At 45.7% G+C, this 26,887-nt stretch overlaps 1 protein-coding gene and 1 pseudogene across 3 annotated transcripts in view; one reads left to right on the top strand and one right to left on the bottom strand.

The window, feature by feature from the left end:
- The first annotated feature begins 1,890 nt into the window (after positions 1 to 1,890).
- The window catches only part of STARD9 (StAR related lipid transfer domain containing 9), a 156,828-nt gene continuing 131,831 nt past the window's right edge, over positions 1,891 to 26,887 (top strand). For 2 of the 3 annotated variants that reach the window (XM_055278850.2, XM_055278849.2), the window contains exons 1-3: positions 1,891 to 2,064; positions 10,266 to 10,335; positions 12,452 to 12,568. In XM_055278850.2, the coding sequence (XP_055134825.2) occupies positions 2,018 to 2,064; positions 10,266 to 10,335; positions 12,452 to 12,568 (234 nt within the window). In that variant the 5' untranslated portion in view covers positions 1,891 to 2,017. The remainder of the gene's footprint in view (positions 2,065 to 10,265; positions 10,336 to 12,451; positions 12,569 to 26,887) is intronic. The other variant, XM_063639540.1, reaches the window with a different exon arrangement.
- On the bottom strand, positions 7,219 to 8,148 carry LOC129482696 (eukaryotic translation initiation factor 4E-binding protein 2-like; annotated as a pseudogene).

Genomic DNA, 26,887 nt, shown 5'->3' with positions numbered 1-26,887 from the left:
GAAAATGAAGCTTTTATGTGGGTACAGGATTGCTGTAAGAAAAACTTACTGGCCAGCGTGGTGGCTCACGCCTGTAATCCCAACACTTTCGGAAGCAGAGGTGGTCAGATTGCCTGAAGTCAGGAGTTCAAGACCAGTCTGGCCAACATGGTGAAACCCCGTCTCTACTAAAAATACAAAAAAATTAGCTGGGTGTGGTGGCACACACCTGTAATCCCAGCTACTCGGGAGGCTGAGGCAGGGGAATTGCTTGAACCAGGGAGTTGAAGGTTGCAGTAAGCCAAGATCGCGCCACTGCACTCCAGCCTGGGCAACAGAGTGAGACTCCGTCTCAAAAAAAAAAAAAAAGGAAAACATACCTGTATACTTATATACTCAATATGATTTGAGAACAAGTAAAGTCATTATACGACAACTTGAAGCAAAAGGAAGGCGAAGGATCTAAAGCTAAACAATTTTATGCCAGTAAAGGATGATTTGATAAATTTGGAAAAGTTTGGTTTAAAATATGTCAAGATAACAAGAGAAGCAGCTTCTGCTGACCAACAGGGAGCAAATGAGTTCCTAGACACCATTAAGGAAATCATTGAGAAGAAAGGGTATCTGCCTGAACAGCTTGTTGGTGCATATGCAAGTGCCCTATTCTGGAAAAATAAATGCCACAAAGGACATTTTATTAGTAAGGAAGAGAAGCAAGCACCAGGATTTAAGGCAGGAAGGGATAGGCTAATATTTTGTGCAAATGCAGCTGAGTTTATGATCAGCACTGCCCTTATCTATACGGCTGCTAACCCTCAAGCCTTCAAGGGAAAAGATAAACACCAGCCACCTGTCTTTTGGTTGTACAAGAAGACCTGGACAATAACCCTTTTTCTGGATTGGTTCCATCTATGCTTTGTCCCTGATGTCAGGAAGTACCTTGCCAGTAAGGGACTGCCTTCTTTTTTTTATTTTATTTTTTTTAGACAGGGTTTTGCTCTGTCGCCCAGGCTCAAGTACAGTGGCGCGATATGGGCTCACTGCAGCCTCCGCCTCCCGGGTTCAAGTGATTCTCCTGCCTCAGCCTCCCGGGTAGCTGGAATTACAGGCGCACACCAACACGCCCAGCTGATTTTCGTATTTTGAGTACAGACGGGGTTTCACCAGGTTGGTCAGGCTGATCTCGAACTCTTGACCTCAGGTGATCTCGCCTCAGTCTCCCAAAGTGCTGGGATTACAGGCGTGAGCCACCGCACCCGGCCTGCCTTGAAAATTTAACCACAGAATTGACAGTTCAAGCGAACGCCGCAGAGAATAAAAGTATTTAGCAAATTACTTTGCAAACTTTCGGACCAAAATTTAATTGATTTACTTGACTTTACATAGCACGGACACCGAGTCGAAGAACAAAAACTATTTCTGGGTAAGCGGGGCCAGGAACAACAGACTTGCCACTGCGTCCTCGCGGCTCACTCGGCTCAGGATTGGCTGAAGCTGGGCCGGCACTGCTGGGCCCGGTGCAGCACGCGCATGGGTGGGGGCGTCCCAACAGGCTGTGGGGCGGAGCGAGGCGGGGCGAGCCCGGGCGTCCTCCCGCCCACCGACTAGCCAAGGCTCGGAGGCACCACCCGGCTCGGGATGCAGCGCGTGCTTGGGCGGGGGCGACCTGGGAGGCTTCTGGTGGAACGAGGCGGAGCGAGCCCTGGCATCCTCCCGCGCACCAGGCTAATGACTGGCCGAGCATCCACATGAACCAGCCTGCTCGGGTTGCGGTGCGTGTTTGGGCGGGGGCGAGTCGGGAGGCTTTAAGGAGGATAGAGGGGAGGCGGGGCCGGGAGTTCTCCCGCTTACCGGGCTCAGGATTGGCCGAAGCTAGGCAGGCACCGCCCCGCTCGGGCTGCAGCTCGCGTCCGCGCGGCGGCGTCCCCAGAGGCGAGTGGGGCGGGCGGGGCAGGGTTGGGGCTGTGTCTGGGCTTAGGGCGGGGGCCTGGGATGCTGCGGCTGAGCTGACCTGCTGGACTTGGGTTGTGGCAGACGGATGGCGAACGTGCGGGTTGCCGTGCGGGTCCGGCCACTCAGCAAGAGGTAGGTCTGGGCGGGAGAGGGCGCCTGAGGCTTCACAGGAGCTGAAAAGAGTGGGAGGTCCTCGTCTCCCGCTGCAGAGATTCTGGCGCGCAGAAATCAGTGACAAAGTGACCCGGGGGGTCGGGGTCCGGAACCCACGGAGGCCTGGCGGGACGGGACCTCAGTCGAGCTTTCGCGTTGTGTCCTGGGGATAGCGGTTCCCGGACGGCCGCGGGAGGGCTGCCCTGGGTGAGCGTCGCTGGCGTCCTGCCATCAGGAGTTTCGAGGGACCGCGGCTCGAGGCTTGCTGCATCGGGTTGGGCCTTTGAGAAAGGCTGGGAGGATGAGCATTCTCCGCTGTCTTTCTGGGGGCTTGGGAGTACCCATGAGGACTGAGGCTGAATGGTGTGTGTTCCTGGGTGCGCGTGGGTTTCTGTGCGAAGATGTGGAGAAAGCAGAAGGTGAGGGCGTGAGGGGGAAATTGAGGCCCACACAGGTCGCGGTTTCTTTCTATGCTCGACAGCTGATTTAATCCAGGACGGAACTGTTAAGTAGGGGAAGTTGTTCCAACCCCTTCTTTGTCTCAGAGCCCTCAGTGCCCGTTTTCTCGTGGCTTATTTTGATCCTGCACCTCTCATCTCAGCCCTTGAGACATCCAGTGTGCAGCCACGAACTTTTTTCTCTTTGTCACCAGATGAAGTGTTTTTTTAAAGATCAATTAGAGTTTGTTGACAGGTGGAGAGAGTTTAAAGAGCCTTCTATGTGGTAAGACCGCCAAGAGCAAAGGACTTAGACTGTAAGGGACTAACTAGAGGTTAAGTTTTGGTGGGGAAGGGGTGGTTGGTGTGGAGGGAAGTGAGTGGTGGGAGGTAAATCTGGCAGAGGGCGCTTTGGGGACCAGGAGGCACATGTTGGAATTATTTGGCAAGTTTAAAAATCTCTGGGACATAAGATAGCTTGATAATTGGGCAGAAGGATCAAGAAAGGCATTGTCTCCCATAATAAAATTTGGTACTAGTGAGGATTATGTTCGTCCTCATATAGAAATGATTGGCTTTTAAAAGTCTTGTAATTGACAGACTAGTGAGAAGAGCAATGAGATGGAAAGAAACAAAAAGTTAAAGAGAATAGGAAGAAAGCAAAAGAGGTACACTGAAGAAAGAGGGAAAGCAGATGCCTGAACTGCTGCGTTTTGATTGGTAAATGGCTTGTGACACCTGGCTTCTTCCTAACTGGATGTGGTAGCTCAGGGCTGGGGTTTTTTTTTTTTATAAGTGCAGATGCTATGCTGGAGGTAGCCTCTGGTATATATTCTGTATTTGTGAAACTGTTCTTTTAGGGTTCTCAGGATAACAATATTGACCACTCCTAACATTCAGTAACTTCTCAGTTCCTTGGACACTAGGAATTTCTTTTTTTTTTTTTTTTTTTGAGATGGAGTCTCGCTCTGTCGCCCAGGCTGGAGTGCAGTGGTGCGATCTCGGCTCACTGCAAGCTCTGCCTCCCGGGTTCACGACATTCTCCTGCCTCAGCCTCCCCAGCAGCTGGGACTACAGGCGCCCACCACCACGCCCGGCTAATTTTTTGTATTTTTAGTAGAGATGGGGTTTCACCGTGTTAGCCAGGATGGTCTCGATCTCCTGACCTCGTGATCTGCCTGCCTTGGCCTCCCAAAGTGCTGGGATTACAGGCGTGAGCCACCGTGCCCAGCCGGACACTAGGAATTTATAATAGCATGAATTAGATTAAGAAAATGATGCTGAAATTGGTTTACTTGCAGCCACAGTAGAGAGTAACATACCAAACAAAGTGAAGGGAAAATGAAAGCACAATTTATTTACTTTCAGCTCAAGTTAAGAGCCTTGAGCAGCAAGTGGTAGGATGTCAAGACTGTAGATACCTAGGTGTGAACAGATTGTAGCAGGCTGAAGATTCAGGAGCAGATACAAATAAACCCATTGTGGCCCCAGCCAAGAGGTCCAGATCACTTCCCTCTTCTCACAGAATCCTGCAGAGATGGCAGCTGTTCTTCAGGGTCTGTTATACAGTCTTCATTGAGGCTTATCTGAATATGGGGAATCTGGTGATTATGTGGTTTGTTCCAACCTTCAAATAAGTCATTGGCACACACTCACTTGACAGAGTCATTGGATCTGATGTTGTGCTTGGGAAGAAATCTTACAGATGATCTGGCCCAAGCTTCTATTTTTTGTTTTTCCAGATGACAGAATGGTTTGGCTTAAGTTCTAAAAGTAGTTAGAGCCAAGATTTGATTCATTAGACCTACTGCTCTTTCTGAGATTACAGAAAAGTTGCACTTGTGTCTCAAGTGCCTATTTATTCAGTAGGACTAGAGTTGACCCTCAATTCTTTTTTTTTTTTGGAGATGGAGTCTCACTCTGTCACCCAGGCTGGAGTGCAATGGCGCGATCTCAGCTCACTGGAACCTCCGTCTCCTGGGTTCAAGCGATTCTCCTGCCCCAGCCTCCTGAGTAACTGGGATTACAGGCGCCTGCCACCATGCCTAGGTGATTTTTGTATTTTTAGTAGAGACAGGGTTTCACCATGTTGGCCAGGCTGGTCTCGAACTCCTGACCTCACCTGCCGCGGCCTCCCAAAGTGCTGAGATTACAGGCATGAGCCACAACGCCCAGCCTGACCCTCAATAAAATGATACTGCTGTATAGAAAATGGTTTTGATGTCCTCCCTTCTACCTCACAGTTTCACATAATCAGAAATTGCATATCTCATTGTGAAATTGCTGCCTTTTGTCTACTCCAATTAACCATTATGAGAACATATCTGATCTGCCAGTACTGTAGGCTCTAGAAGACTATTTGCCCTGTCAAAACTTACTCTTTACCTAATGTATAGCTTTTTTTTTTTTTTTTTAAAGTTTTTCCAAGAATATGTAAAATGAGATTTGGAGTTTAATTAAAATCAGAACAGGGATACATTAAACAAACAAAAGATACTTTTCTGATTATCAATTTTTGAGACTCAAAGCGTCCCCAAAACATTGGAGATCCAGCTTATTCCTGAGAGACATCAACCATCACAAAAGGTTTTTACTCTGAACTATTCACATTTTTGTAGCAGAAAACAGAACAAAGTCCTGCAGACATCCTTCCTCTCTTCTTTCTAAAATGTGTTCACAAACAGGGTCTTTTCATAGTTTAAAAGGAAAACAAACAGGTTTCTTTCTTGGCCAAATGGCTTGTTACTCTCACTCTGGGATCTGATTTCTTACTAAGAAAGTTCAGGGCACCAAATCCAACCAGAAATTCCCAGGACACCAATGGCTACTTAACTATGAGGGGATGGATGCTTTAATCTTCCTATGAGGGGAGTCATTCTCCTGGGATTATTATGCCTGTCAGTAGTCCCAGGAGAGGTAGGTGGGAAGGAGGGTGAATGCAAAAGCTAAAGGGTCAGAGAAAAGAATGAGGCTTTCATGAACAACCCATAGCAAGGCAGAATGGTCCAGTTTTACAAACCACCCACTACAAACTCCAAACATGCACACCCAAAACTAGAGGGGAAAATAAAGAGCTCCTGGCGGATGAGAGGAGACAAAAGATGGTCACATAGAACAGCAGACTCGCCTGTGAACATTTCTCACCTTCCTAACACTGGAAGATGTTTAATTAAAAAGTTGCTGTTCAAAATGGTACTGAAAACATATCTAAAAATAGGTCTGTAGTCATCTTAAAAATAAAAGGTCACTTCTCAGATAAGAGGAGTGACAGATATTCTCAGATACTAACACTTGAGCTATCTTTGATGTAAATTTGAAAAATGGCCAGGTAGAGAAAAAGGAAGGAAAGGAAGGAGAGAGGAAGACAGTGAGGGAGGTAGGGAGGGAAATTCAGAGTACGATAGGAAAGGCAAGAGAACTGGGAGGAACACATTTTTTAAGCCCATGCCTATCTATCCCAGCAGCCAAACAAAGCAGATCCACAAAGGAAAAAAATGCAGTTCTTTTCTAAGAACATTCTGAAAATCAACTTCAAACTCAAAACATAAGAAACTGCAATCTGAGAACAACCATCACAATGCTCACTGGACTTAAAAATGACTACTGAGGCCGGGCGCGGTGGCTCACGCTTGTAATCCCAGCACTTTGGGAGGCCGAGGCGGGCGGATCACAAGGTCAGCAGATCGAGACCACGGTGAAACCCCGTCTCTACTAAAAATACAAAAAATTAGCCGGGCGTGGTGGCGGGCGCCTGTAGTCCCAGCTACTCGGGAGGCTGAGGCAGGAGAATGGCGTGAACCCGGGAGGCGGAGCTTGCAGACTGCGCCACTGCACTCCAGCCTGGGCGACAGAGTGAGACTCCATCTCAAAAAAAAAAAAAAAAAAAAAAAAAAAGACTACTGAGACTGGGTACTCAAATGGGTCAACACTCTTTAGAGGTCATTCTTAGGCATTATCTGACACAATACTATGATCAGGAGTTACCCACCAAGTGGAGGCTAAAGTGCCTCTATTACTTGGTATGGACCCGCTCTAGGAGCAGACAAAATCACTTCACTTTCTTGAAGTACAAGAGGACTCTGCCAGCAACAAGATACAGGCAGGGAGGAATGGCAGAAAAAGAGCAAGACTGGTTATCAAGGGCTCTCTTCTGATGTACAGAGTTAAAAATACCTGCACAAATGTGCTAAATAAGAGTGGAAAGATGAACCATAATACCAAAGACAGAAGACATTCCTCCCAGAGGAAAGAAGGGAAGAGGACCTCAAAACTGTCACAGGGTAATGCTACCAGAGTTGCACAAACTGTGCTCTGTCCCAAGGGACAAATACCTCAAGGTAAAAGGAAAAGCAGCTCTCTTTTTTGTCATTCCCCCCTGCTAGTTTTAAAGACCCCAAGCCCAGAATCTTGCAACACTGAACCATAGGTGGGATACAAAGGAACATGAATGGTTTTAGGCCCACCAAGCCTCTGTATCCCTTCCCCAGACTTCCCCATTTCTTCCCAAGCACAACAACAAGCCAGGCAGTTGTAGGTTGATATTTGATTTGGGACAAAATTGAGGGGTATGAGGGTGGCTCTCAATAAAAAAACAACTAGAAGGCCGGGTGTGGTGGCTCACGCCTGTAATCCCAGCACTTTGGGAGCCCAAGGCAGGAGGATCACAAGGTCAGGAGTTCGAGACCAGCCTGGCCAATATGGTGAAACCCCGTCTCTACTGAAAATACAAAAAGTTAGCCCAGCCTGGTGGCGGCCACCTGTAGTCCCAGCTACTCAGGAGGCTGAGGCAGGAGAATCGCTTGAACCCGGGAGGCAGAGGTTGCAGTGAGCAGAGATCGTGCCACTGCACTCCATTCCAGCCTGGGCAACAGAGCAAGACTTCGTCTAAAAAAACAAAACAAAACAAAACAAAAAACTAGGAAAGCCAGGGTTTAACTGTTTTCCTCTAAGGACTGCTTAGCTCTACAGAAATACACCAAGGACCTTCAATCTAACTTGTTTAACTGGGAAGGGGAACAGGAGACAGGGAGAAGAAATGGTCAGATGAAGCTCATCTTCCCATCATTTGGCACCCAGAGGAAGAGTGGGAGATGGAGACTGTAATGGGGACTGCTGGTATTGCCTCTTCTGTCTTTTCACTGTTGATCCTATTGGCCAAATCAGGTGCACACAGGTATCAGTGTTGCTGCTTTTCTTCTAATCCTTGAAGGAGAGTCAGATGTCCATCTCCAACTGAGCATCACCCCCCAGCTGCATGTTTCCTGTCATGATTATTCAAGTTGTTCAAATGATTGACTTCTACTTGTGGAGTCTTCAATTAAGGTGCCAGGGCTAGTGACTCCTGGGATATTGAGCAGATGGCAGGGTGGGGTCTGAGCCATGGGAGAACTGCGAAGATCCAACAGAAACTTTGTATCATAAATAATTTGAGTTCCTCCTGGTGTGGTGGAGAAGAGCGTCCCCTCGGGCGTGGTGCAATAGTCATGAGGTAGCTGCGCGGCGTCGCTGATGGCCACGGTGTGGGTGGAGAAGGCGCGGCTCTGGCTGGGCTGGTGGCCGCTGCCGGCGGAGGAGGACATGGCTGTGGACGCGGGCTCTGGGCTTTGTGTGGCGGGTAGGTGGCGGCGCTGGGCCGGTCTGCTGCAGCTCCTCGAGGGGGTGGAAAAGCCAGCTCTGCGCGCTCCTCGCTGGCTTCCTCTCGTTCCCTCGTCTGGCTCCGCCCCTGCCGCCACCCGATCCTCGGGCCTCGCCAGCAGCCTCAGCAGCAGCAGCGGCGGCGGCGGCGACGACGACGATGACAGGAAACCTACATAGCTTTGTTTTTTGTTTTTAAGTCTGTAAAATAGGGATAACTACTTCAATGGTTTTTATGAACATTTAATAAAAGAATACATTACAACAATTTTTATTCCTCAGACCACTGTGCTTGGCAGTCTGGTTTTTAAACGTTTTAGAAGGGGCCGGGCAGTGTGGCTTATACCTGTAATCCCAGCACTTTGGGAGACTGAGGCAGGAGAATCGCATGAACCCAGGAGTTCAATACCAATTTGTGTCAACAAAAAATAAAAATTAGCTGGGCATGGTAGCACGTGCTTGTAATCCTGGCTACTTGGGAAGTTGAGGTGGAAGAAATGGTTAAGCCCAGGAAATTGAGGCTGCAGTGAGCTCTGATTGCACCACTGCACTCCAGCCTGGGCAACAGAGTGAGATCCTGTCTCTAAATAAATCAATAAACAAAATTAAATCTAGGGCCGGGCGCGGTAGCTCACGCCTGTAATCCCAGCACTTTGGGAGGCCGAGGCTGGCGGATCACGAGGTCAGGAGATCGAGACCATCCTGGCTAACATGATGAAACCCCATCTCTACTAAAAAAAAAAAAAAATACAGAAAATTAGCCGAGCGTGGTGGCACATGCCTGTAATCCCAGCTACTCGGGAGGCTGAGGCAGGAGAACGGCGTGAATCCGGGAGGCGGAGCTTGCAGTGAGCCGAGATCGCGCCACTGCACTCCAGCCTGGGCGACAGAGCGAGACTCCGTCTCGGGGAAAAAAAAAATTAAATCTAAAGACCCCTGTCTCACTGTGCTTCTCCTACCCCCAGTCCTCTAGGTCACAGCCTGGGAAGCCTGAGGAAGGATAAAAAATAAGACTGAAGGTATTGTCTCAACTTTCAGGTTCTAGGCTAGGAGTAATTTAATTGATAACTTTTATTGTTTGTGATGGAGGATGTTTTAATTAATTCTCATCTGTTAACATTTTGGTTATGAGTACTTTAGCTGTGGCTTTTTATATTATGAAAAAAGATAGGTATCAGTTATGTGGGTCATCTGGATTAAGCCCATTAAAGTGAGTGTAGAGATTGTTTAGTTGTTAGCAGTATTACCACATAACTTCAACATAGGAAGATTCTTGAGGAGGTTGGCCCTCCTTCTGATTTAAAAAGATATAAAGAAAGGACTTGAGAAATATGTTCTCAGGGTCTCAGCAGAGAGGATTCCAATACTTTTTTTTTTGGTCAATATCCATGCTCAAAATGCTGGAGAAAATGAGAGATGATGCTGTGTTATATGCTGGGCCAAGGATGCTCTCTAGAGTTTCTTTTCTTTTGAGAGATGAGATCTTGCTCTGTCTCTCAGGCTGGGGTGCAGCATCGTGATCATAGCTTGCTGCAGCCTTGAACTCCTGGGCTCAAGCAATCCTCCTGCCTCTCAGTCTTGCAAGTAGTTGGGATTGTATATGCGAGCCACTGCTCCCCGCACTCTGTAGGGTTTCTAAGCCTGACTTCTAAGGTATAATTCAGAGCCTAGGCTTCCTGGTCAGACAAATATGAGTTTAAATCCTAGCTCTGCCACTGATAGGTGTGTGACCTTGGACAAGTTACGTAATTTCTCTCAGCTTTAGTCCTCTGCCTGTAAAAATGTTATGTTAGCAAGCTATGTCAGGAGGGTATGTAGGAGGATAGCATAAGATGAAGAACAGTATGTAGTGCCCCTAATACAGTGCCTCACACATAGAGGGTACTAAATGTGAATGTGAGCTGTTCCAGAGCCAAATTGTAAAGATCCAGGGAAGCATGCCAGTTAGGGGACTGCTTGATGTGACGCTTATAGCCATTTATGGAGACAGACGCTTCTTTTAAGGGTACAGCAGTAGGGAAATATTTTGTCCCACTAGCACTGGTTCCAGCTTCTTTTTTCTTGATTTAAAAAAAAAACATTTCTTCTGAGTTTGGGTCTTGTTTCTAGGGAGACCAAAGAAGGGGGAAGAATTATTGTGGAAGTTGATGGCAAAGTGGCAAAAATCAGGAATTTAAAGGTAAGCCTGAAATTGTTTTTCATTTTCTTTCCACTGAGGAGCTAATATTGTTACAGGGGCTTCCAGGCTGAAGGTGTATATGTGAATGTGTTTAGAGTTGGGGAGGAAGGGGTATATAAGGGTAATAGGGGGAGGAGCTTGCGCCAATCATAAAGCAAATGAAGAAATCAAGAAAGAAGTGCAGGGCATTTGGCTGCTGCAGCCTAAGTTTTATCAAATAGGGTGCAACTGTTTTGGAAATTAGTTGGTAGATGCTTTGAAAGTAAACTTGGGATGTTTTGGGGGCAATAGTTAACTTAAATCGTGCTGCAGGCAATCCATATTCTATTTAACCCACCTGACCACCAGTTAAACTTTGTCCTAATCTTTTCAGTTGATACCACTTTATCTAGAGACATTATTAGGGATTCTAGTATGCACCTGGTAATGCAGGGTTTCTTTTAGCTATACTGAGATCCAAGTAACATCTTTCAGATCCCAGAAAGAAGGGAGTCAGTCACTAGCCTGGGTTTCGTTACAGATTCTCTTTCACAGATCTGACTGAACTTTGAGTCATAATTGGACAGACTTTTGGAACTTCCTTCCATACCCCTCAGTCTCCCTTAGGGCTAATTTTCTCCATCCTGTTCCTCCATTTACTAGGCAAACAGAAGATGGAGGGGTTTCTTTCTTTCTGGGCCTTGGAGAGTGGAGAGAGACTGGGGAAGCTGACCATGTGACTATTGCTATAGTCAGCTTGCAGGTGGTACTCAGCATTCCTGAGAGCTGAGGAAACTGGCAAAAGTGAGAGTTATTTGGACCCCAGTCTTCACAGTCATGCCTGCTCTCTTGTTACTCCTGTGATGTGCTTTGTTTCCTCTTGTCAGTAGTTCTCTGCTAAAAAACAATGGGGACCTACCAGACTTTCAACAGGGCTCCCCAGGGACAAAGGACCTTTTATTCTCTGCTGTCTCTTATTTATATCTCTGTTGCCTAATCACTTCAGCTGCTTTGTTGTAAGATTCTCATGTTTTTGGTTCTTAAGAATAAGTCTCAGCCAAGATCAAACTTTAATCTGCCTTCTGCACACCTCCCTGGCTGCTGACTTCCCTGTGGTCAGTTATCCACGAAGAATCTCTTAATCATTCTGGCAGCCTCATTCTTCTGTAGTTTATGATGGCTAGTGGCAGGGTTGTCTTTCCCTGTCCAGAGTGTATAAGATAAGGCATTTCTGTGAATAATGCCATTCTCCTCAGTACCTGGAGGTCAGTGCAAGGCCAAGCTCTGGCTCTACTCTCATCTACCTTGAGCAGCTAGATTGCTTCTGCCTCTTCTGTCCAATGTGGTATCTAATTGGGGGTTGAATATTCCAGGAACCTCAGTGAAAGCCCCAGGTTGATGAAGCCTGTCAGGCACTATGGCCAAACTACTTACATATTCCCAGTATCCTCTGCAGAAATACTTAGGAAAGAAATAATATAGGTTGAACATCTTAATTTGAAAATTTGAAATCTGAAATCCTTCAAAATCTGAAGCTTTTTGAATGCTGACATGACGCCATGAGTGGAAAGTTTCACCGCTGGCTTCATGTGATGGGTTGCAGCCAAAACTGTTTCATGAACAAAATTATTAAAAAATATTGTATAAAATTACCTTCAAGCTGTGTTTATAAAGTGTATATGAAACATAAAAGGATTTCATGTTTAGACTTGGATTCATCCCCAAGATATCTCATTATGTATATGCAAATATTCCAAAATCCAAAAAAATCTGAAATCCAAAAAGATCTGAAACAGTTCTGGTCCCAAGCATTTCAAAGAAGGGACATTCAAACTGTAGTGATAAGAAGATGCCCAGAGCAAGAGAGGCTTTCTCTCCTAAGCTTTACCACATCTCATATAGTTGGTTCATATGTAGGCAGATATATGATAGAATGACAGACAAATTTAGTTATCTGTGCTTTATTTGTATCTAATATGATGGAGACAAAGGTTACCTTTTCTTTTTCAGGAAGATAATATAAACAGTCTCATGACCAGGCCAAGTCTCTCTAGCTATGGTAGAGGGTGATCGAGTGCCACTGGCCAGATTCTAATATTATGATAGAAAAGACACTGGATCCTATGTTTGATTTTAGGTGGACAATCGACCAGATGGCTTTGGGGACTCCCGGGAGAAGGTTATGGCGTTTGGCTTTGATTACTGCTACTGGTCAGTGAACCCAGAGGATCCCCAGTTTGCATCTCAAGATGTGGTAATATCATTTATCATTTTTCTTTCACTCTTCTCAGTTCTTTTTTTATGTATAATATTTAAGATGTTTATTATAAAGATACTTTGCAAGGTTAGTATAGCACAGTTGTACAGATTGGAAGTACTCTAATTGGTACTTTAAGAAAATTTTGAAATAACAGATTTTCAAAAAGAAGAAACTTCAATACATCAAGAAACCATTGGCCTTTTCAAGTAACCATTTTCATGGTAGCATTAACAAAAGCTTATTTCAAATGCGGTAATATTATCGTGTATTTCATCATTTCTTCATAACTGGATAATCATTGGGAAATTAACATGAAATCTGAGTCCTGACTATTTCTTATGATACTTTTGTCTGAAACTAATGATGTTTTGGTCTGAGAAATGGTAGTGAGAGGTATCACTTCCAGAGAGAACAAAGAAGGTGGGAAAAGACTGCTTGAACAGGACATCAGAGTTGGCTAGTGTCCATTTAGGCTTGAGCCTCCTCATAATTCAGGTGGATATAAGTTAGTTCAGGTAGTGTTCTGCTCCTATGGTAGGTGAATAGCCATGTATTATGTGCAGTGCAAGGGAATTATAGAGGTTAGTATCTTCTTTGAACCTTAGGCTTGTACTTGTCCTCCTAGGCAGGGTGGAAAAGGGCTAGACAGCTAGTCAGCCAGCCTGCAAGGTAGGTAGGAGGCAGGTGAATCTATCGATCTGCTGTTTGAGCAGCCAAGGCTTTGCCAGCTGAGCCTGTTGGTCACCTGTCATGTGTCTTGTGGTTCTGCTTAGCTCTCTGTCAAGTTTCCAAGGCAGCAGGAGGTCTGGCCAGTGGGTCTACAGGACTTCTCTGTTTCTCTGAAGCAGCAGTGTTGTCTTGGTTTGAGCACTGTTAAAGGCCACGTACTGAGTCCCCATCATGGCCAGCAAGCCTTGCCTTATTCACTTCTATGGCCACAGACAGTAGCCCTTGCCCCAGCAGCTATCAGGGTACTTTGCAAAAGTTCAGACCTAAAATTGGAAAAGCCATTTACTCGGCCTTTCATGGTTCATTATCATCATATCACATATGAAAGAAAAGACTATGGGAATATATCCTTGGGAAATGCTACTGGAAATAGAAATATTTTGGGGGAAACCTGGACAGTCATTGCCTAGGATTCTATGTAACTTTGAATAAAAAGTCAAATTATGTTTTCTGACAAGTATTTCAGTCTTTCATAAAACTATTTTTTTTTTGTTTGTTTGTTTTTTGGTGGGGAGCCGGGAGGCGGAGATAATCTTGCTCTGTTGCCCAGGCTGGAATGCAGTGGCATGATCTCAGCTCACTTCAGCCTCTTTCTTCTGGGCTGAAAGTGATCTTTCCACCACAGCCTCCTGAGTAGCTGGGACTACAGGTGTGTGCCCCCATGCCCAGCTAATTTTTGTATTTTTTGTAGAGACAGGTTTTCATCATGTTGCCCAGGCTGGTCTTGAACTCCTCGGCTCAAGCAATTATCCTACCTCGGCCTACCAAAGTGCTGGAATTATAGGCATGAGTAACTGCACCCAGCTATAAAGCTTTTAATAATTATGTCAAAGGAACAACATTATCAAGTCTGAGTGACTCAGAGGAGACAGTACTGATTTTCTGCTATTGTAGACTTCTGAAGATGATTGAATATTTCTAAATCAGATTTAGATATTTCTAAATTTAAATATTTCTAAATTACCCCATTCTTCCCTTCTGAAAGGAACACACAGAAATAAGACCCTAGACCACTGTGGGATTTGCTGTCACAGTGGCCCCTTCTGTTATATAAGCATCTCACCTTTGTAGTCCTAATGTGTTTGCTGTTAATGCTCGGTACAAAAGAGCAGTGTGGACATTACCTGCCCTCCACTGAGTCTTCTCTGTCCTTTTGAATATGAGGACAGGGGCAGGTCTAGGCTTGTCTTGTGGCCCTTGATTTATTTATTTATTTATTTATTTTATTATTTTTTGGGGGGATGGAGTTTCGCTTTTGTTGCCCAGCCTGGAGTGCAATGGCACCATCTCAGCTCACTACAACTTCTCCTCCTGGGTTCAAGCGATTCTCCTGCCTCAGCCTTCCGAGTAGCTGGGATTACAGACATGTCCCACCACGCCTGGCTAATTTTGTATTTTTAGTAGAGACGAGGTTTCTCCATGTTGGTCAGGCTGATCTCGAACTCCCGACCTCAAGTGATCTGCCCACCTCAGCCTCCCAAAGTGCTGGGATTACAGGCATGAGTCACCACGCCAGGCCGGCCCTTGATTTTTTATCCCAGCACTCAAGTGTGTATGAGGCATCTGGTTACTAGTATTTGTAACCATTCCCTTGAGCTTCTCCAAGAAGAACCAGCAAAGTAACTAACTTTCAGTAAGAAAGATGGGATTCCTATAATAGTCCACAGTTGTGACTATATTTGTGGCATAGAAGACAGTGGCCTTTCTGTTAGCAGAAAGTATGAGCATTCTGATAGCTGTTTGAGGCCTCCCTGGCCATGGCATATGTGTGGCTGTTCTGTACATAAGAGGAATTAACTATTTTGTATAACATTTGATACATCAGTCATCTTGGAGGGGGTGTGTGAATGTGTTAAAATTTTATATGTTTATGTGTGTGTGTATGTGTGTATTGGTATCAATAAGCTTGAGTATGAGTTTGGTTGTGAGTCGCGTATTTTACATTTATGTGTCTTAACTGTATAAAAATCTAGTGAAAGCCCAAAAGGCCATAGAGGAGGGAAATTCATAAATATGATTCTTCTTTTGCCTGATTTGAAATTTAATGGAAGATCAAATGAGATCCAGACAGGAAGCCTGTGCAGAGAGATAAAACCAGTGTCTCCTGAGGTTTCTTCTGGCTTGTTTATTAGTTGTCTGAGTCCCTCACTGGTCCCAAGAGGAGTTAGGATAGGAAAGAGAAGGAAGGGAACCTCTGTCACAAGCTGGAGTGGAGCCGGAGGTCCCAGAGTGGTGGCAGGACTCATATCTACATGATACAATCAGAGGGCCTCACTGCTTTAACACAGAAATTGGAACTCAGATTTAGCCCTAATCACTGTGGCTCTGAGGCCACCACGGGTAGGAAAGGTGGAATCCATGCAATCTTAGGACTTGGGGTGGAAAAGAATTTGGATGTAATCCAGTTTATCCTCTCCACAGCATTTTTTTTTTGGGGGGGTGGTGGGGGGTGGGTGGACATAGTCTTAGTCACCCAGGCTGGAGTGCAGTGGCTCAATCTTGGCTTGCTGCAACCTCCGCCTCCTGGGTTCCAGTGATTCTTGTGCCTCAGCCTCCTGAGTAGCTGAGACTACAAGTGTGTGCCACCATGCTCAACTGATTTTTGTATTTTTAGTAGAGACAGGGTTTCACCATGTTGGCTAGGCTGGTCTCGAACTCCTGACCTCAAGTAATCCACCTGCCTTGGCCTCCCAAATTGCTGGGATTACAGGCGTGAGCCACCGTGTCCAGCTCTCCACAGCATTAGTGATCAAATTTTGAGGGGAGGGGTCAGTCTATTGAAGTATAATTTAGATATAGTGAAAGATTTACCTTTTTTCTTTTTTAACAATTATTTATTATTTTTAATAGAGATAGGATCTTGCTGTATTGTCTAGGCTGGTCTTGAACTCCTGGGCTCAAGTGATCCTCCCGCCTTGGCTTCCCAAAGTGTTGGGATTATAGGCATGAGCCAGCACGCTTGGCCAAATTCACCTTTTTAGTGTACAGTAACACATTCAGGTGTGTAACTGACACTACAATCAATATACAAAATAGTCTATCATCCCAAAAATTGCTTCATGCTTTTTTATAGTCTCTTTCCCCAGCCCCTCACAATTACTGATCTGTTTTCTGTCCCTACAGTTTTATCAGTTCCAGAACATCATAAAAGTGGAATCAAATAGTATGTAGTTGTTTGAATCTGGCTTCTTTCACTTTGCGTAATGTATTTGAGATTCATCCTTTTTTTTTTTTTTTTTTGAGATGGAGTTTCGCTCTTGTTTTCTAGGCTGGAGTGCAGTGGTGCGATCATGGCTCACTGCAGCCTCTGCCTTCTGGTTTCAAGTGATTCTCTGGTCTCAGCCTCCTGAGTAGTTGGGATTACAGGTGCCTGCCACCACGCCCAGCTAATTTTCGTATTTTTAGTAGAGACGGGGTTTCACTATGTTGGCCAGGCTTGTCTCGAACTCCTGACCTTGTGATCTACCTGCCTTGGCCTCCCAAAGTGCTGGGATTACAGCCGTGAGCCACCACGCCTGGCCAAGATTCATCTTTACTGTTGTGTGTGTCACATCTTCTAACCTTGATTCTTTTTTTTTTGAGACCGGGTCTCATTCTGTCACTCAGGGGGGAGTAGGGTGGCGCAGTCACAGCTCACTGCAGCCTCAACCTGCGGAACTTAAGTGATCCTCCCACCTCAGCCTCCTGAGTAGCTGGAACTACAGATACGTGTGCCACCAGGCTCGGCTAAGTTTTGTAGTTTTTGTAGAGATGTGGTCTCACTGTGTTGCTCAGGCTGGTCTCGAACTCCTGGGCTCAAGCGATCTGCCTGCCTTGGCCTCCCAAAGTGCTGGGATTACAGGTGTGAGCCACCACACCTGACCTTCTTGATTCATATTTATTTAAATTATCTGCTCTCCCAAAAGGAATCTCCTGACTTTGGAAGCATGAATTCTAACTGTAAAGGATACAGTGTGTCTTTCATCCCTAGGTTTCTTCTTGTTACAAAAGAAGGACTGCTCAGAAATATGACACTGATTTCAGATATCAAAATATCTGAGGGAACTATCTAAATTTCCCTTAGTGGATATGGAGGGAGTATCCAAATATCTGACTTTAGGGGGATTTAGAGCAACATCTTAAGAAGCCATTCAGAGATAGATGTTGACAAGAATGTCACCTGATCAGTGTTGGTGCTTGTGTTAGTCTATTTTGTGTTGTTATAAAGGAATACCTGAGGCTTAGTAATTTATAAAGAAAAGAGTTTTATTTGGCTCCCAGTTCTGCAGGCTGTACAGATAGCATTGTGCCAATATCTGCTGTTGCTGAGGGTTCAGAGAGCATCCAGTTGTAACAGAAGGGGAAGGAGACAGTCATGTCACAGCGAGAGGGAGAGAACGAGAGATGGGAGGGAGGCCACTCTCTTAAACAGCCAGCTCCAGTGTGAACTAATAGAGCGAGAATGCACTCATTACTGTGGGGAGGGGACCAGGCCATTCATGAGGGGTCTGTCCCCATGACCCAAACACTTCTCAGCAGGCCCCACCTCCAACATTGGGGGTCACATTTCAACATGAGATTTGGAGGGGACAGATACACAAACTGTATCAGTGCTGCCTTGTCATAGCCTCTTAGTATGTTAGAGTTCGAAGAGAACTTGTTAGTCATCTAGGCCAGAATTTGTTGACCTCAGCACTGTTGACATTTTGACCATATAATTCTTTGTTGTGGGGGTCTGTACTGTGCATTGTAGAATGTTTAGCAGCATTCCTGGCCTCTGCCCACTTGATGCCAGTAGCAATCCCCCAACTGTGACAATAAAAAACATGTCCAGGCAGAGCGTGGTGGCTCACGCCTGCAATCCCAGCACTTTGGGAGGCCGAGGCCGGTGGGTCACCTGAGGTCAGGAGTTCGAGACCAGCCTGGCCAACGTGGCGAAACCCTGTCTCTACTAAAGATACAAAAAATAGCCAGGCATGGTGGTGCATGCCTGTAATCCGAGCTACTCGGGAGGCTGAGGCAGGAGAATTGCTTTAACCCGGGAAGTGGTGGTTGCAGTAAGCCGAGATCACACCACTGCACTCCAGCCAGGGCAACAGAGCAAGTCTCCATCTTAAAAAAAAAAAAAAAAAAAGTCCAGACATTAGCCACTAATCTAGGCCAACCCTCATATGTTACAGATCTGGCCATGTAATTTATGGCATTATACAGGTGGTTAGTGCTCAAGCTGGAACAGACCCAGCCTTCCTTATGGTGGTCTTTTTATTACATTGTATCATTCTCTGTCTTTTTATATTTACTTTACAGCCTCAAAAGATAGGTTCAAAGGTAAAATTCCTTAGTGCTTTGGCACTCTTCCTGGTCCTTAGTGGTGAAATGCCTGAGTAAATAGATCAGTTGTCACCAACTAGGGACTACTAGAGGACAAGTCAGCTACTGCAAGTTCTACTGAGAGGCAGCTTTATTTGTTAAATGCCTATTGATAGCCAGATACAATTGTAAATGTTTATCACTTCATTCACATTCTGTTAGATCTATATTATTTACTCCATTTTATAGATAAAGAAACTGAGGCACAGAACATTTATAAGACTTGCCAGTAAGTGGTGGAGCAAGAATTCAAATTCAAGACTGTTTAAATTTTATGTCATTTCCACTAAACCTCACTGACTCTCAAAAAAAAAAAACCATTTAGCCTACTAGTGATCTGATCATCTCTTTATGTATATTTGATATAATTTATTAAATACCCTAAAAGGTAGAGGATTTTATCCCCCTTTTATAGTGGAGGAAATTTAGGCTTAGAGAAGTTATATGATCTGCCAAAGTTACATAGTAAGATGTGAGTTCTAGATTTGAACACAGGATCATCTGACTGCAAAGTTCATATTCAACACTATGCTACAGTACAAAAAGAAAATGAAGGATATGGGAAAAGGAAGAGTTGGAAAACTGGAGAAGGGGAAAGAGAGAGAAAAGACTATAGTGAATGGGATGTGGTTGGGGATTATACCACCTGTCTTGTCCATTACCCCTTGACCCTGGTGTCAGCTTCCCATTTTTTTTCTTTTTCTTTTTTTTTTTTTTTTTTGAGACAGAGTCTCTGTCAACCAGGTTGGAGTGCAGTGGTGTGATCTTAGCTCACTGCAACCTCCGCCTTCCAGTTTCTGGCAATTCTTCTGCCTCAGCCTCCCGAGTAGCTGGGATTACAGGTGTGTGCCAGCATACCCGGCTAATTTTTGTATTTTTAGTAGAGACGGGGTTTCTGCATGTTGGCCAGGCTCGTCTCGAACTCCTGATCTCAAGTGATCCACCCATCTCGGCCTCCCAAAGTGCTGGAATTACAGGCGTGAGCCACCACACCGGGCCAGCTTTCCATTCTTTTTTTTGAGATGGAGTCTTGCTCTGTCGCCCAGGCTGGAGTGCAGTGGCGCAATCTCGGCTCACTGCAAGCTCCACCTCTTGGGTTCACGCCATTCTCCTGCCTCAGCCTCTCCGAGTAGCTGGGACTACAGGCACCTGCCACCACGCCTGGCTAATTTTTTGTATTTTTAGTAGAGACGGGGTTTCAGAGTGGTCTCGATCTCCTGACCTCGTGATCCACCCGCCTCGGCCTCCCAAAGTGCTGGGATTACAAGCGTGAGCCACCGTGCCTGGCCCAGCTTTCCATTCTTAAGGCAAGTCATTATTGGTCTAAATGCTGTTTTCAGTATTTGTTAATATTTGGACTTGCAGCAGAAGCTTTTCTTCAAAATTGGCCTGTATTTTTTCTGGCTTGAATCTGTATTAAAGTCAATTTGCTTCTCTGAAATTAAACCTGGACTTGAATTCAGGCAGTCAGTTATTGACTAGCTTACTTTGGGCAAGTTGCTTGTCCTCTTTGCATTCTAGTTTCTTCATCTCTAAAATAGAGATCATATATGCCTCAAAGAGTTATTGTGAGGAGGAAATGAAATAATTAAAGTGCCCAGCCCAGTACTTGGCACCTCGGCATCAAATGAGTTTGTGAGTGCTGTGCCTTGGGTCCCTGCTGTGATTGCCATTATCATACATAGTACAAGAGAAGCAAGGCTCATGATATTTTTCTGAGTCGAACTAGATTTGGAAACCTCTTTTTTGAATCTGGTTATGATCGCTTCTGGGACCATCCTGCTCCATTTGGAAAACTAACTTCCCTCCCTTCCTCCTGGTGAGGAACATCTGTTGGAGCAGGAGTCCTCTGCTCCAGTGTATTGTGTTTGGGTGACTGTGTGTTTGTAAAACTTTCCATGAGGAGTATTAGCTCAGCTTTACCCACCAGGGCCTGAAAGTGGTTGTTTAAAACAAATGCAGACTGAGTCAACAAACATCATGTCTATGAACAAAAAGCTAACTGCTCTTCATGGAAAGAATTGCTCCTATTCTTCTGGAAATCTTTATTTTAAAATGGTCTGTTACTTAGCTAAAACACTTGTAGCATTTCCAGACCAAAAAAAAACAATCACATTGAGTGAGCAGGAGATTTTTGTCTGAATTCAAAACAACAACTGTCTCCAAAACTGAAAGTATTTTAGTAGTAATATGGTTGTGCTTCTTTTTTTTTTTTTTTTTTTTTGAGACAGAGTCTCACTCTGTTGCCCAGGCTGGAATGCAGTGGTGCGATCTCGGCTCACTGCAAGCTCCGCCTCCCGGGTCCACGCCATTCTGCTGCCTCAGCCTCCTGAGTAGCTGGGACTACAGACGCCCGCCACCATGCCCAGCTAACTTTTTTTTTGTATTTTTAGTAGAGATGGGGTTTCACCGTGTTAGCCAGGATGGTCTCGATCTCCTGACCTCGTGATCCGCCCACCTCGGCCTCCCAAAGTGCTGGGATTACAGGCATGAGCCACCACGTGGTTGTGCTTCTTGTTGTTTTAATATTTGTTTGGTCTCCACAATATACTGAACACCAAACAACACACAGAATACCTCATTACCTATGTCAAGGAGCCCTGAGAGAGAGTGAGCAAGTGAGAGTGAGAGAGATAGACGGAGAAAAGAGATTGTGCTATAGATTCTTTGGTGAATATCTTTTCTAATTCTGGACTTCGGTGTGAGGATGTCAGGAACCTGGAGAGGCTTCAGAGGGAAGCCACACATACTCCCCGAAATGATTACAGGGCTGGACTGCAGGAACCAAGAGGAGCCACTATTAGTGTAGTATTACCTCATGGACATTCCGCATACGATTATTCAATAAAGGAATGTTGATCCTGCGATGGGAAGGCAGAGATGATAATGCTCCATAAGTTCTGAACATGAGGAGTTTTACAGTTTCTGGAACATGAGAACCAGCTGGTCTTTGTTTTCATTAGGATAAAAGAGAAGATTTCAGTTAAATTGCAGAAAATTGTACGTAACTAGGACACGAAGAGTAACTTGTACAGAATTTTTGAATCCCGATACATAGTAGCTAAATAGCTTGACTTTAGAATTCCAGAATATTAATACTGGAAGAAATGTTAAGAGACCATTCAAGATACTTACTTTCAGGTTGAAGGTCTAGAGAGACAAAATAACAGTTACAAGTTTTTTTTGTTTGTTTTCTTTTTGGCAAGTCCAGAATTGTTCTTGATGTGGCTGGGAAATCTTGTTGTTTATTCTAATGGTAGGGGCCATGAACTGCAACACAATGGTCCTAGCATAACAGGTAATGTGCCACTAGCAGAATCTCAAGAAAAGATCTTGTTCTTTAGATCTAACCTGTCCCTGGCTCTGTAGTCAACTGGGATGAGGAAATGGCACTATTGCCATCTAGTAGTATGGGGAAGTGTTCCATACCTGTTGTTATGAGTTCTCTAATGTGACCAGGTGTGATTAGATACTGCTGCCATAAAAGCAGCATTTCTGTTTGGGAAACCCCAACCCATTACAAAATGATAACAAGTGATCTATTATCTGCTGCCTCAGAAAGTAAGCAGCATGAGCTGGAGAGATGGACTGTGACCCTCACTTCTTTTATGCCTTACTTTTCTTGTATCTGCTGAACTTGGAGTGTGAATGAAGGCTTTGGGGAAGGTGGAAGAATGACTGAAACTGAGGAGGGACCTTTGAGGAGCTAGAGGAGAGGGAAACATGAAGAACAAACTAAGGTGAGGAGGAATTTGAGAGCTCACAGAGGGGTGGGCACTGTTAGGATTGTGTCACTTTTTTACAGCAGGTATCTCCATTTTAGGGATAGGAACAGGCTCAGATTTGTTGCATTATTGTTTAAGGTCATACAACCAAGTGATGGAAGCAGCAATCAAACCTTGACTGTGTGACTCCATGGTCCAAGCTCTTGCACACTATACCACATACAACTCTATTCCTGTATTTCCAGTGCTGCACATCTTCCATTATCAATCAATGGCTATTAATTATTCAATTAAAGGTTCAGTGGATGACTGACAATATAGGACTCTGCCTTCTTGAATTTTGCTGTCTGTTTTGGGAAGGCCTCATAGTTTGCCTAAGTTAAAGAACCACAGATGCCAATCAGTTTCTTTGTGCATCCCCTTTTTCTGATGCATGTATGTGCTAGAGGAGCTGGGGAGCATGTGGATTCAAAGCAGCATTTTCTCATGAATATTTGCAGAGCTTTGTACATTCCATCACTAGTGCTGTTTTTTTTTCCAGCCAAGATGGAGACAGAAGTCAAAAGGAGAGAAGTTTATAAGAAAAAGGCTTTTTGTGCAGTAATCAGTTGGGGCTCTGCAGAGCTGAGTGGAAGAAGAGAGGGGTTACCTTGAGTGTTTCAGTATGTCCCTCTGCCAGCAGCACAGCTGTTTGGTTCCATAAGCATGTCCGTAAGCTGGATTTTAATCTAACTTGTTTTTTCCCTCTTTAGAAACTTGACTGTGAATCTTTAAAGAGTAATTTTCAGACTCGTAGAAACATCTGAAAGATAGAGATTCTTGACAATGTTTGCTGCTCATGGCACATGCCTATGCAAAAATGAACAGTGGAAACTAGAGAAATCTTTTTTTTTTTTTTTTTTTTTGAGACAGAGTCTCGCTGTCGCCCAGGCTGTAGTGCAGTGGCGCAATCTCGGCTCACTGCAGGCTCTGCCCCCCGGGGTTCACGCCATTCTCCTGCCTCAGCCTCTGGAGTAGCTGGGACTACAGGCGTCCGCCACCTCGCCTGGCTAATTTTTTGTATTTTTAGTAGAGACGGGGTTTCACTGTGTTAGCCAGGATGGTCTCGATCTCCTGACCTCGTGATCCACCCGCCTCGGCCTCCCAAAGTGCTGGGATTACAGGCGTGAGCCACCGCGCCCGGCCTAGAGAAATCTTTTAAAATGCCAAAGCTTATGTGGATTTTTCCGCCTGTCAGACAAGGGTAATGGAAATTCCTTGTGGTCGCTAGAGCCCATGAGATCCAGGCTGGAGAGAGAGGTTATCTGTAGGGGAGACATGCCCAAAGCTTGATAGTCATTTGCAGATGACCAAGGGCAGCCTAAGCGTAAATAGAGTTCCTAAGACAGTTGTCCTTGATGTTACCCCATTTTTCTCTTGCTTGGATCTGCAATGCTGAAAATTCCTTATACTCGCCCTTTGTCCTTAAACTTGGGTTTGTCCTGGGTTTACAGAGATTGTCAGTTAATTGCTTGAGGAAGAGAAGTATGATGATGGTGATGATTACTTTGAGAGTCTTTGGACAAAATGATTTGCAAAATCATCTAAACAAGAGGATATAAAATGAACAGCAGCCCTTTGAGCAAAAGATCTTTATGTCCACCACAGTAGACAGGCATGCACAGGCAGACAGTGCTAACAGGTGCTAAATTTTCTTCCCACATACTTGCACAGTAAGCCTGTGTCCAAGTACCCTCTTAACCCTATTTCTGTAGTCCTCTGTTTGGGGGAGCCAGTGTAGCCGACCAACAAAAGGCTCCTTCTAAATACAACATTCAGAAAAGGGTTCAGAGAAAGTATGGGGAAAAAAATGGTTTCTCTCTAGTTCTGTGCTCAGCAGAAAGCAGATAACGGTATAAATGAAAATGTCCGCTAATTGATTAGCTTATTAAAATATTTTGCTTAAAGGCAATGTAAGATAACGGCAAAATATTCAAACAGTACAGAAGACTATAATGGTAATACTAGAAAAGCCTTCCCTTTCTATACCTCCCGCTCATCTTATTCTATTTTTTTCTTTTTTTTTTTTTTTTTTTTTTGAGGCAGAGTCTCGCTCTGTCGCCCAGGCTGGAGTGCAGTGGCGCGATCTCGGCTCACTGCAAGCTCCACCTTCCGAGTTCACGCCATTCTACTGCCTCAGCCTCCCAAGTAGCTGGTACTACAGGCGCCCACCACCACGCCTGGCTTATTTTTTGTATTTTTAGTAGAGACGGGGTTTCACCGCGTTAGCCAAGATGGTCTTGATCTCCTGACCTCGTGATCCACCCGCCTTGGCCTCCCAAAGTGCTGGGATTACAGGCGTGAGCCACTGCGCCCAGCCACTCATCTTACTCTCTAAATGTATCCATTGCTTACAATTCTTTTGGTATCCTTCTCGATAGCATCTATTTCTTATTTTTCAAAGGAGTTAGCATATTAAGGAAATTGATTCATCTGTCATAGATACTGCAGACATTTTCCCTGTTTATACTTTTGTTTTGATTCTGTTTATGATTGTGTGTGTGTGTATACATATTTTGTTTGTTTGAGACAAGGTCTCGTTCTGTTGCTCAGCCTGGAGTGTAGTGTTGTGATTATGGCTCACTTTAGCCTTGACTTCCCCGGCCTAAGCAATCCTCTTACCTGTCTCCCATGTAGCTGGGACCTTAAGTGTGTACTACTACTCTTGGATAATTTTGTAATGCCCAAGCTGGTCTTGAACTCCTGGGCTCCACCTTGGCCTCCCAAAGTGTTGGGATTATAGGCATAAGCCACTGCACCTGGCGCATGCATATATATGTATATATATATATTTTTTGAGATGGATTCTCGTTGTGTCACCCAGGCTGGAGTGCAGTGGTGCGGTCTCGGCTCACTGCAACCTCTGCCTCCTGTGTTCAAGCGATTCTTCTGCCCCAGCCTCCCAGGTAGCTGGGATTACAGGTGCCTGCCACCATGCCTGGCTAATTTTTGTTTGTTTTTTTAGATAGAGTCTCGCTCTGTTGCCCAGACTGGAGTACAGTGGCACAATCTCGGCTCACTGCAACCTCTGTCCGCCTCCCGAGTTCAAGCGATTCTCCGCCTCAGCCTCCCGAGTAGCTGGGACTACAGACACCTGCCACCATGCCCAGCTAATTTTTATATTTTTTAGTAGAGACAGAGTTTCACCATGTTGGCCAGGCTGGTCTCGAACTCCTGACCTCAGATGATCTGCCCGCCTCAGCCTCCCAAAATGCTGGGATTTCAGGCGTGAGCCACAGTGCCCGGCCAATTTTTGTATTTTTTTTTTTTTTTAATTAATTTTTGCATACAAAAACAATAAACATTTTCTAAAAATACATACAAACAAAAAGATGCGTATCAAACATATTAGGAAGGTTGCACATGGGAAGTCGGGGGATAGAAATGGGGGGTGGGAGTTAAAATAAATGAGAGAGGGACTTTATATGGATCAGTGATACTAACTCAATCCTCTATTTGACAAAGAAGAGGGAGAAGGAAGAGGAAGAAAAAGAAAGTGGGATAAAGGATCAGAAAGGGAAGAAAATAGAAAAAATTAGAGTATGACTCCAGGATAGACCTGTTTTGTTGTCACTGAGTTGGTTGGTTGGTTTGTCTGTTGTATTCTTCATGTTTCGCCAAGTTGGCCAGACTGGTCTCGAACTCCTAGCCCGAAGTGATCAACCCGCCTCGCCCCCCAGAGTGCCGGGACCACAGGCGTGAGCCACCACGTCCAGCCCCCACATTGCTTCTGGCCTCCGTGGTACACCTCCCAGACGGAGTGGCCAGGCAGAGACGCTCCTCACTTCTTCCCAGACGATAGGTGGCCGGGCAGAGGCGCTCCTCACTTCCCAGACGATGGGTGGCCGGGCAGAGGCGTTCCTCACTTCCCAGATGATGGGTGGCCGGGCAGAGGCGCTCCTCACCTCCCAGACGATGGGTGGCCGGGCAGAGGCGCTCCTCACCTCCCAGACGATGGGTGGCCGGGCAGAGGCGCTCCTCACTTCTTCCCGGACGGGGCGGCCGGGCAGAGGCGCTCCTCACTTCTTCCCGGACGGGGCGGCCGGGCAGAGGCGCTCCTCACTTCTTCCCGGACGGGGCGGCCGGGCAGAGGCGCTCCTCACTTCTTCCCTGACGGGGCGGCCGGGCAGAGGCGCTCCTCACTTCTTTCCGGACGGGGCGGCCGGGCAGAGGCGCTCCTCACTTCTTCCCGGACGGGGCGGCCGGGCAGAGGCGCTCCTCACCTCCCAGACGATGGGTGGCCGGGCAGAGGCGCTGCTCACTTCCCAGACGATGGGTGGCCGGGCAGAGGCACTCCTCACTTCCCAGACGGGGCGGCCGGGCAGAGGCGCTCCTCACTTCCCAGACGGGGCGGCCGGGCAGAGGCGCTCCTCACTTCCCAGACGGTGGGTGGCCGGGCAGAGGCGCTCCTCACTTCCCAGACGGTGGGTGGCCGGGCAGAGGCGCTCCTCACTTCCCAGACGGTGGGTGG

Source organism: Symphalangus syndactylus, chromosome 5 (assembly GCF_028878055.3).
Source record: "Symphalangus syndactylus isolate Jambi chromosome 5, NHGRI_mSymSyn1-v2.1_pri, whole genome shotgun sequence".
In the NCBI taxonomy this organism is placed as follows: Eukaryota; Metazoa; Chordata; class Mammalia; order Primates; family Hylobatidae; genus Symphalangus; species Symphalangus syndactylus.
The sequence above is the reverse complement of the archived record's forward strand: the minus strand, read 5'-3'. Positions and strand labels throughout refer to the sequence as shown.